We start from the raw sequence: 12,153 nt of genomic DNA on the forward strand, positions 1-12,153 counted from the left end.
TTTTCAGTACACTTTTAATGCAGTTTTTGTGGTAAACTTAGGTGCCTTGGCTGAGATTCGGGTCGGCTTACACTCGAGTATAAACGGTATACTGGAAGATAGTACTAGGAATACATGCTCTCTGAGTGTTTTTTATCAGGGGGGCTAAGTTTGGAGGTGGTGGTGTTACACAGAATGTTAGTGGTCCTTTCTGATTTGCATTCCCAGTTTATTAATGCCCAACTTTCTAGTGATTTGTTCATGAAAAAGAAGCAAAACACATTAATATAAGATGTGGGTTGGTGACTCGGGGGATAGAGGAGGGATCACGTGACTGAGAGAGTACTGGAGTTAGAAAGGACTGAGGAGGTCTTCCAGTGTTAGGGTTTGTGAGTGGCATGGAGTCGAGGACTGGATAGACCAAGTATGTGTTTTGAACTGAAAACAGAACTCACTGACAATGAATTACTTCCAACTCATAGTGACTGTATAGGAACGTGTACAACGGCCCTTGTGGGTTTCTAAGATGGTTTCAAGCGTCTGACCTTGTAGTTGACCCAGTGTGTAGCCCACTCTACCAACAAGGCTCCTTATTTTGAACAGTGAAGGGAGAAAACCCTCACTGCCATCGAGTTGATGTCGACTCCTGGTGACCCTTTCGGACAGGGTCTAACGGAGCCTGTGCATTTCTACGCCTGTAACTGTCTATGGGGTAGAAAGCCCCGTCTTTCTCGAGAGAGCAGCTGGGGGGTTCTAACTGCTGACCTTGTGGTTAGCAGCCCTGTGCATCAGCACTGTGCCACCAAGGCTCCTACTTTGAACGGAAGGGAGAGTACATGCCACTTTTAATTATCCCCCTCTCATTTAAATGACTTGTTATAATCATCATTACTATTCAGTATTATGTAGTCGTTGAATCTGACTCAGATATGCAGTAATTAACAGTTTGGTGCTGATCAAGAATTCCCAAGCTCTCTTTTCCATCCTAAGCCTTTGTCCCACATTTTGAGCTCAGGCATCCCTTGCCCTGCTGACATCTCTCAATATGTAATGGACATCTCAAACCCAACTGGCCCCGAATTGAGTTCACCATCTGCCCCTGGACAGCTGAACATCTGCCTATATGTCCCTATAGATTATAATCATATTTAGCAAAGTGTGTAACTGGCATGTGGTTATTTCAGCACATGTTATGCTGGCCTCAATAACCGTGACTGTTTACCCAGCTGAAAGGAAGTATTGTGTTGCTGTTTGGCGCATCTGGAGATTCCAATTGTAAGGGTCTTGGAGGGGCCCAGATCCCTGTGTTTCCCAAGTGTTTTCCAAGTGGTGATGTGGACTTATTTAAGCACCGTTGCAATGAGAGCCCACCCCCTGTACCCCATTTACAAACAGTGACGCGAGGAACAGAAATAAGGAGAAACAAAGTGAGCAGGCACTTGTTGCTCTTTATTTTTACTTGCTTAGCTTCTTGGTTCATGGCAAAAATTTGGGAGTTTTTTTCATAAACCACAGACACGAAACACAAAGTTCCCATGAAAGCTCAGCTTCATTGAATGATTTTGCATAGAGTTTTTGGAAAACAGACTGTCCTGTCGTGGAGAAATACATCCTGGAACTGTGGTGGTACAAACCATATTTACTGGTCCAGCTGTTTGCCTGGCTAATGACTTCCCTCAGCCTGTGGCACGGGGTTTCACGACAGCATTATCTATGCGTGGTGACACACACAGTGGCGTTTGTGAGGAAGCCGGCTCGATCACAGGTCAGTAAACAGGGCCCAAGTGGGAAACAGAAGCCAGTAACTCACATCAGCCAGAACTGTCCTTGCTCTCGATATTGCAGAAGAGCTATCAGTATCGGGTTGATTAAAGAGGCCCCGTGGTGTAAGGGGTTTGCACTTGACTACTAACTTAAAGGTTGGCAGTTCAAACCCGCCTGCCAGCATCGTGGCAGAAAGTCCTCTGTAGCTTGATGGAGCAATTCTGCGCAGCTGCACATGGGGTCATCATGAGTCTGCATAGACTTGACGGAAATGGGCTTGGTTTTCATTTTGGTGTGATCTACAAAGGAGCTGCTTCGTGGATCTGTACATAATGGCTCCAGCCAGCCTAACCTTTGCAGTCAGCTTTTCCAAACCCTTCCTAGGCTTGCCCCTGCCTTTCCCCTCCGAATCCACCTTGTTCCTTTCTGCTTACTAGTGCTGGCCCTGGCACAAACACCAGACCAGGAGCAGTTTCCCGTAAGCACCGTGCTGCCTAAGCTGCCTGTGACTCTTGTGTACTGCTCTTCAGTTTTCTGGAATGCCTGCTTGCTCTAACCTTACACCCTCAGGATTGAAAACAAGTCTAGCCCCTTTTCTGGAAAGTCAGCCCTGGCCCCTCACCCTCCCAGAGGCAGGCACGGCTCCTATGTTGTCACCTGCCTCTGAACCATCACCTCTAAGGGCATTCCTTCCACTGAGGGTTCCACTTTCTTGGTCCTAACTCGCTGGGCCCAGGCGAGCAGCAGCCCTTTGCATTTCCGTGTTCCTGGCTTTGCATGCAGTGGGCGGGGAGCACGGACACGTCATCAGGCAGCTGTCTCAGTGCCCTGCTGCTGCTGTACCACGTCTCTTCTTTAGCATTCACCACAAGTGGGAGATTTTAAAGAACAGAAATATTTTCCCTCGCAGTTCGCAGGACTGCAAGTCCACATCAGAGTCGCGGATTGGTTGACTCCTGCTTTGTCAGTTGCCCTCTTGCTCCTTTTGGGGATCCTCGCTGAGCATCTCTTCTCTGTGTGTGTACTTGCCTCCCTCTGTGTCTGAAGAACAGTCTCCTCCGGCACAGGGATGGCCTCACGACCCCAGCCTCCCTTACCTGAAGGCAGGTGATGGCATGGCATTGGGTGCACGGGCTACGAGGGCTGGGATTGTAACATGTTCAGGGGAGTCACAAGTCACAACAGTTTGGAGGTTTGCTGCCACACCAGGAGGAAACAAAAATGCATTTTCTGGTGTGTTTTTATCTAGAACATCGTATTGTCAGCATCAATTCTTTTAAAGGTGCATTAGGATTCTTCTGAGCATATTTCTTCTTGGTATAACACTGATAAACTTGATAGATTTGATCCAGAAAAATGATTAAAAGTGCTTGATGTTGGAAGCGGATTAGAAGGATGAGATCGGCTTTGTGTACTCAACCAACTCATTTTATCTAACATGTGAGACTGAGAGTATTTTTAAAATTTTAATAAATAAATTTATTGGGGGCTCGTATAATAATCCACACATCAATTGTATCAAGCACGTTTGTATGTATGTTGCCATTTATTTTCTAGTTGAGCCTTTGGTATCAGCTCCTCTTTTTAACCCTCCTCCTCCCACTCTTCTACCCTCGTGTGCCCTTGACAATTTACAAATTATTTTTACTTTCATATTTTATACCATCCGCTGTCTCCCTTCACCCACCAAAAAATCCCACAATTTCTAAGTTTTTTTCCACATGGATCCCACATATGGCTTTATTTGATCTCAATTTAATAGAAGTTCTGAAAAAAAGTTTGGTTGAATTGAAATCTTTCTCACTACCCAAACTTTAATTCACAGCGATGCCACCAGGGCTTGAGAAGATGAATTCCCTCCTCCTTGCCATGTGATTCAGAGGGTTTTCATTCACACGCCTGACACTGTGTTCTGTTTGCATTTTAAAACTCAGCCTGCCCACTTGAATGGATTTCTTCTTATTTCTTGCAACTTTGGGCTCACTGGAAGCCTCTGCAAATGCTTGATAAATGGGAAAATGAGTAGCAAGCAGTACATAGAGCACCTCCTTCTTTGAAAGAATGTCTGTCTAATTGGCCAAGTCTAATTGGCTCACTGGCATGATCCTCTCTTTGCAAATATGGTATACCATGAGGATCTTTATGAAATGGATGGGCTTTGCTGCTGACTTTGTATGGCAATATCTTTGAGTCGAGTGACAATTCATTGACGTGCCGCGTATAATGCTTCTCTCTCTAGGTTTTAGTGCCGATTTTATCTAATAAGAGCAACCACAAATCCTGGTCCTGTTTTATTTCGCAAGATATGGACAGTCACATAGAAGTCATGAAATACAAAATGCATATTTTTAGGGGAAAAATGTCAGGAAGAATACTTCTACCGATTCCCACTATTGCAAGAAGGATTGAACTGGATCAGAATTCTCCAGAGACCAAGTAGGTAACCATCTGACATATAAACCTCACTGAAACCAGTTGCCATCAAGTCGGTTCTGACTCCCGGGGATCGCCTTGTGTGCAGAGGAGACCTTTGGGAAGCGGCCCTCTAGCACTCCCTTATGAGGGGCCCCTGGGTGGACTTGAACTGCCAACCTTTCATTTTGTAGCCCGTGCTTAACTGATTGCATCACCCGGGGATTCTGGCTTATGGTGCAGGCAAAGTATTAAAATGGAGAGCCACCATATCTAGTTGATATCATGCCCCCAGCAAAGCGTTAGCAGAATACAGAATTGGCATAACTCACCATGCTTTTAAAATAATGTTCAAAAATACGATATGAGTTACTTCTTCCAAAGCAGGCTTTGAAAAAGCAAGCTTCAATAATCACTATGATGTCAATGACCATGTAAGAGGTTTGAGGATGTGGTAATTCTTTAACAAAGTATCTTCATTTTAAAGACAGATCATTGACAATCCCCTATGGCCACAGCGCATATCAAGGCCATAGAATAACTGATATCTATCTGATTTCAAAGTATCTGTACTACTTCAGTTTGTAGGTCCATAAAACAACTCATTAAACTCCAAGTCCTGCCTTCTTGGGGATCAAATTATTAATATTTGAGCTATTTTTTAATTATTTCAATGTCCATAGGCTAGAGGCAAATGAAAGGCTCATACTTCATGCGATTGAGTCTGTGGTTATTCACTGGTCACATCAGATTCAAGAAACTGTCGACCAAGACTCGGCGAAGCCTTTGCGGAATGGTCTTCCCCTGAAGCCTGAGGCCGAGTTAGCATTCTGGAAGACGAGGAGCGAGAATCTAGTGTGCATTTACCAACAAGTAAGTAGATCGTCCTGGAAATTACTTCCAAAGAGAATCAGCCATGTCAAGTGTGGGATTTGGCCCCCAGAGCAGTGATTTCCAAGGTCTCTGGGGTCTATTTTGACAGCATGTGAATCACTGGAATGCTTGGTGACCACAGGAAAGGAGCAGTTCCCCTGGGTGACACTGAGGGAGGATTGTGAGCTTTAATTAATGTTGTCAGTTTAATTGGTTTGGGGCGGAGGGTCTTGCCGAGTAGAGAGAGAAGCAGCTTTGCAAGAGCTAACTTCGCTCTCTCAGTTGGGGCTTGCCATACAAGTAAGTTACTTAATGTCCCCCAAACTCAGACATTCATTCATATGCCTCTTAGTTATTTTGGGGAAACAGTAAGCATTTTTATATCGAAAGTTAATGTTTTCCAAACATATTAATACGTCCATTGACTATGATGTGTTTTTTGAAATTTTAAGAAAACTAGAAGCAAAAGAATATAAGTTTAAGGCAAAATATATCTAGAAAAATGTTTCCAACTTGAAACCAGATATGCCTTTGAGTATTACATACTGTGTATTGTGTATGAGTGGAATGTACTTGAAGTATTTTATTACCAAATGCATTGATTTAGCAATTAATTCCGCACATATTGCTTTAAAAAAATAATAGCTCCAGACTCCAATTGTCTTCAAAATGGCTAAGATCCTGAAGACCAAGCGGAGCAGTTATTTTCCAGCTCTGGAAGAGATTTTTGCAACTGTGACACATGGTGAGTGAGACCCTCTTGCTTGCGTTGGCATCTGCGCCCCTCCTGATCTGGCTCCAGCCTGCTCGGCTGAACCAGCTGCCCCACCATCGGTGTGCTCATGCTCAGGACAAGGCTGCTCTCAGGTCTACGAAGACTACACTCACGTTCTCTCACAGCGAGACTAACCTGTCGTGAGCACGCCAGCAATATAGCAGGTTCATACCAAAAATGTGGCATCCGAGAACTGTTGTTGTTAGCATAGGTATGAGGCGACTTTAAAACGCTCGTGGGGAAATTCCACTCCCTTGTCATTTCATTTCGTCATGAGCTTTTAGAGCCCTTTTGTACCTGCATACTGGTGTGGGTGTGGGTGTGTGGTGAGGGGGATTCAAAAATATGCAGAATGTCCCATTATCTTTTAATTTCATCTATGAATTTTTGAAGCTCCCTCATATACATTATACACAAGTATATATTAACATAATGTATATATTAACATATATAACACAGATCTGACCATTTATTAATTTTAAGTGTATATTTCAATGGCTCTAGTTATATTCATAGTGTGGTGTAACTACTATTTATTTTGAAAACCCACTTATTTCCCCAAATAGAAACTCTGTCCATAGTATTCAATAACTCCCCATTTTTCCTACCTCCCCCAGCCTCTACTAACCACTTGTCTACTTTCTGTCTCTCTGCATTATCCTCACTAGATTATTCATGTAAGTTGAGTCATCCAGTCTGTCCTTTTGTGTCTGCCTTATTTTACTCTGCTTAATCTTTTCAGGGTTCATTCATGTTATAGGAGGCAGCAGGACTCCCTGTCTCTTGATGGTTGAGTAGAAATCCATTGTGTGTGTTTGTCCTGTTTGGTTTATCTAGTCGTAGTGCTCCCTACTGTTGGCTGGCCTGGTGCTGTGGTGCTGGACACTAAGCCACCACTCCTTCAAATGCCAGTAGGGTCACTGATGGTGAGCGGCTTTCAGCAGAGCCTCCAGATTAAGAAGGAATAGGGGGTCCATTTCTGAGGGCTGAGCCACTGCATATCTTACATAATTTCTGATGTAGTCCCAAAAGATTCGCCCCTCTGGTTGGACTAAATAAAACCCCAAACTCACTGCCATCGAGTCGATGCTGACTCACAGCAACCCTAGAAGACAGGGTAGAATTGTCCCTGTGAGTTCCCACGACTGGAACGCTTTATGGGAGTAGAAAGCCGATCTTTCTTCCTGATTGCTGCTGGAGTTGGATACTGCTGGCCTTGCAGATGGCAGCCCAACCTGTACTCACTCCTACCCCAGGGCTCCGCCCTCAGGTTGAAAAGTGCCCGAAATACAGTGGAGGATGGCAACTCCTCCGTACAGTCAACCTTCACAACGTGGAGGGAGCCGAGCTTTCAACGCCTCTTTGCTTATGTTGCACGACCCAGAGGGAGGAGACAGAGCTGCACGCATGCTGGAATAACCAGAACACGGAAGGTAGGGAGTAGGGCGCTAGGAAAATTGAGCCATCGGAATTGACCTAGGATGCATACAGATTGACATCTACATACTAGTGAGCCGGAAAGGACAGTATTGTACTCACTACATACTAGTGAGCCGGAAAGGACTGAATTGTACAGTCATGTGGTTTGCTACGGCAGGAGGGACCACCTGGACAGGAAGGCTATCACCTGTCTCCAAAAAGAACATTTTAAGATCTATCTTGCAGTAAAACGCTGCCTATCATAGGAGCATATGTATGCACTGACAGCATGGTCAGTGTGAACAGGTTTCAGCAGAGCTTCCACATTCAGAAGGAGCTAGAAAGAATAGGTGTTTCATTTCTGAGGGTTTAGCTCAGTGGTTCTCAACCTCCCTAATGCTGCGACCCTTTAATACAGTTCCTGCTGTTGTGGTGACCCCAACCAGAAAATTATTTTTGTTGCTACATCATAACTGTAATGCTGCTAGTATTATGAACCATAATATAAATATCTGATATGCAGGATGTGTTTTCATTGTTACAAATTGAACATAATTAAAACATAGTGATTAATCACAAAAACAATATGTACCAGTAATTATATATTATGAAATATTTATTTCTAATTACAAATAAATGAAATTTTCTCTTGAAGCATGGTGTGGTATGGGTATCAGTCTCAATATAACAACAGTAAAGTACATGGCTACATTTTGTGACAATGTGCGTAAAAAGTCAACGTCAGTGCAAAGGTTGAGATCACTTCTTTCTCACCAGATCAACTTCTCTGCTTGTGGGCAGACCTGCCGGGAGATGGATAGAGGAGCGGTGTCTCAGTTCCTAAGACCATCGGAAATACGTTTTCCAACGGTCTTAGGGGACCCCTGTGAAAGGGCCAACTCAACTGGAGAAGAAACAGCTGCAAGCAGTCGATAATAACCAGAACGTGGAATGTAGGAAGTATGAATCTAGGGAAACTGAAAGTCATCAGTACTGACATGGGATGCATAAAGATTGCTCATCCTACATATTAGTGAGCCGAAATGGACTGGCTTGGACAGCCAAATGATTTACTATGCTGGGAATGACAAATGGAACCGGAGGGATACCAAGATCTGTCTTGAAGTATAACATGTTGCACGTAACAGGATAATATCTCTCCACTTACTCTAGGTGGATAGGTTTCAGAAGCGCGTCCAAATGAAAGTCAATTAGGAAGAAAGGTCTGGTGATCTACTTCTAAAAAATAGCCAACGAAGCTCCTGGGATCACAAGAGAATACTGTTTGACATGGTGTCGGAAGGGGGAACCTTCTAGGTTGCCAGGCACTAAAAAGAGACAGCAGTGAACATCAGCAGACCAAGGGTCAGAAAGGTGGCATGTTCCCAGGACTGCTTTGTTCTGTTGTTCATGAGGTCACGGAGCGAGAGCCTATTGGATGGCAACTGACAATACTCTTGTGATGGTTGAATTACAGGTGGACAAAGTCCTGCAAACTGATCAGATGTACAGTGATCAATAATGCACAAAGAAACATGCCGGTGTTTTAAGTATTTCACTTTGTGGAAGTGCGTGCATATAATACCATTTCACCTTCATGAAAGGGTTTACCCTCAGGCCTGTTTTCATTAATGGAAAGAAATCTAAGGAGGATTTTTGCTTTTAGAAGCGGAACTAGTGTTTAGATAAACCAAACCTAATAAACCAAGCATGATAAACCAAATTTGACCACCCCCACCCCCACCCCAGACACCAAAAGGCATATAAAAGGGGTATCATGAAAGAGGCATTGCACATCAGTGCGTGCAGAGAGGGGCATTGCCAGGTTCTTTCCCTGGGAACTACATTGGGTGTCTTGGCATCAGGCTGCCATAGCTTTGAGCCGTGTCTGTGAAGACCCTTCTGTTAGTGTTATGTTAGCTTTCTGCGGTACTTGGTTTGATTTGGTAAGTTGTTTTTGGGTCCAGGAACACTAAAAAGCTTCCTTTTGTTTAATGGTAACTGCTTCGTTGCTTAATCCCATATCTGCTTACCCACTGTTTCATAGGAACTTGACTTTTGGATAGCGGGAGAGCCTTATAGAAGCATCTTGCTTTACATTGCTCTTTGAAGTCCTGGGCCATCCTCAACTGGGTTCTCCTTCATTTCAGCTCTCCTGGAAGCCCAAGATGTAGACGTTTACCTGAGACCCCTGAGGAGGCACATTCAGCGTCTCCAGGAGACAGAATTCCCACAGTCACACCTGTTGATTGCCCCACTGTTTCATACCATCTGCCTGATCTGGAGTCATTCCAGTTTTTATAATACCCCGGCTCGGATTATAGTATTACTACAGGAGTTTGGTAATCTCTTCATTGACCAGGTATGTTGTATTAAACATAAAGGAACAAGAGAAATCCTTGTCACGTACTAGGCTTTATGAAACCAGTGATAAACATGTAATCTTGGCATACAGCCCTGGTGGCATAGTGGTTACGCATGGGGCTATGATCCACAAGGTCAGCAGTTCAACACCACCAGCTGCTGCTCAGGTGGAAGATGGGGCTTTCAACTCAGGAACAGTTAGTTGTCTATACTCACAGGGGCGGGTCCACCCTGTCCTATAGGGTAGGTATGAGTCGGCATCAATTTGATGGCAGTGAGTTTGTTTGTTTTTGGTATAATTAGAACATCTTTTTTTTGAAGAACATCTTTTCCTTTTGTCAGAAAGAACTTTTGTGGTACCAAAAGCTAGATAACGTTTTGTCCTAAATGACAAGGTAGAAGAACTCCAAAAATAACTCGGGTCCCGTCACAGACACGTTGTTGCTGGATTTTGTTTAACACACTATCTTTCTTTAAAGTGACTTTAGGGTTTCTTTTTCTTTTCCAATTCAATCATTGGCTCAATCCAATCATTCAGTTACAGCAAGGGGAATTGTGCAATCACCACATCTAATTTAGAGCCTCCCCCACCCCACCCCCATGGTCACATCGCCTTCAAACCAAGCTGTGAAATAGCCAACTGTTCTAGTGCTCCCTCCTCTGACCCTCTCTGTTCACTCCCCACACCCCCCTTTCCTCCCCAGCACCCCACCCCCCCTTGCATTCCCTACACCACCTTGTCTCAATTGTCCTCCCAGGAGACAGGATCTGAATTAGTACTGGGTGCAAGTGTCTCTTAGCTGTCCCATGACAGAAATCTCTTCCCTGGCTTTTTCAACGTTGATGGGGCCATCTCCTTCTTACTCATCATTCTGTATTTTTGCCTTTCTACTAATATGATGTTACCCTTGACCACCTTAGTGCAGTTTGTCTTGCACTGTTTTCTGTTGGGTGTCCCAGTGGTGAAGCACAAGAGAAACGGACCTAGGATGCTAATAGATACTAGGCGGTTTCTGACAAAAAGCAGATATGCACAAACCCCCCTGTAGCGGCCCTTTTGCTTTCCCCTAGAAACCCTAGCTGATAAGACTTCCAGAAAGTGAAGAAAATGTTTCCTCTGTCCCCAAAAGGCCTGTACAAAGGATGTCAAAAAAGTCAGGGAAAAATGCAATTATGTTTTCATTCTCTTTTCCATGAAGTTTTTGTTGCTTCTTGAGATATACTAAGGGGAAAAAAGTTTAAAATAGAAGTGGAGTTGTATAGACAGAATGTCTTGAAATACTCTGATTCCTGGTTGATGCTTAAGTATCTTTATCTGCAATCATTTTCCGGACTCATTGTCTCACTCCGAGAATAACCCAACTGGTTTTACTGCAAAGCCCTGTTCAGAGAATTCGCCCTGGCTGTGGCCATTCCTGGGTGTAAGTGGTTTACAAAGGAGTCTTGGTTACCATGAGCCCATAAACCTATTATTCCCAGGCCTTTGCCAAGTGCCAGAGTTTGCCAAGCACTGGAGGCAATAATGTAGCTTCTCTGGTGCCTTAGTTACGATTTCAAACGTCTGTCCAAAACTTCTGTTGACCTGGTGTCTTGAATTCTTCAGGGGGCAGATTCAAGACCTTGTAGCTTTAATGAATCAAAAGTCAACAATGAGCCACCTTTTATACCTGGGAAGTCCCCTCCTTTTACATTGTCATCTCGTTTTACTTATTTATTCGATGTGGTTAGTAAGTAGTAGTGACCACTTGTAGAATGTCTATGGTTTGCCAGGTGCTTTTCTCAGTGCTTTCCCGGAGTTGGTGAACTTAATCCTCTCACCGCCACCCCCTGGCATAGGCACACTTAGCAACGTCAGTTATAATGAAACAAGCGCTACCTTTCTCCGCAGCACCCAGCTGATGGTAGTAAGCAGCAGACTCTTAACTACTCTGCTGTGCTCCTGATTTTAAAATAAGGCGTTAGTAGGTTGATTATAACATAACAAATAATATGCTAATGGTAAAAGTATTCTTATTGCATCACATCTCTAAAAATGGTAATAGCCCTGCAATTCTATCACCCTAAAATGCAGCGTCTGATATTTCTCCTCCCCTGAAACATTTACACATGTTTCTAAAATGTTATCAAACAAACACTTTTTTTAACTTGCATCTTCAAAGGTGATTTTATGATTGTGGGATATTTTGGTCATTTCCAGGCTCCTCTATTACAAACAACTCTTCAGAAAACTATTTCTTACCCAAATCTTGTTTTTCATCTCTTACATCGTTTGTTTAATAGGAATTCCTGCTGTTATTCCAAGGGTACAATCACCACTCTTGGGCAATGTTTAGTATTAACCAATGGCTTTCAAAATAACTATGCTACGTAGATTGCCACAAGCAATGCAGAATAAGTTTTGCTATACCTTACCAGGTTGGAGCATTATCATTTAAAACAAAATTTGGATGGATATCTGATGGTACCATGTGACTTCTTAATTTGTACCTTGTTTCATCACAGTTTAAAAAATTATATTTGCGATTGATTTCAATGTTTTAACTAAACCTTTGAGTTGTTCCCGTGTT

The 12,153-nt window shown here is 43.5% G+C and overlaps 1 protein-coding gene across 1 annotated transcript in view; it reads left to right on the plus strand.

Annotated features, from left to right (window-relative positions):
- Positions 1-12,153, plus strand: part of DNAH11 (dynein axonemal heavy chain 11) — a 330,595-nt gene that overhangs the window by 6,629 nt on the left and 311,813 nt on the right. Inside the window, 4 exon segments of the mRNA XM_045288657.1 lie at positions 3,983-4,179; positions 4,839-5,028; positions 5,674-5,773; positions 9,373-9,584. Of these exon segments, the coding sequence (XP_045144592.1) occupies positions 3,983-4,179; positions 4,839-5,028; positions 5,674-5,773; positions 9,373-9,584 (699 nt within the window).

This window comes from Echinops telfairi, unplaced genomic scaffold (genome assembly GCF_000313985.2).
Source record: "Echinops telfairi isolate 266 unplaced genomic scaffold, ASM31398v2 ScPeMD7_23;HRSCAF=83, whole genome shotgun sequence".
Lineage (NCBI taxonomy): Eukaryota > Metazoa > Chordata > Mammalia > Afrosoricida > Tenrecidae > Echinops > Echinops telfairi.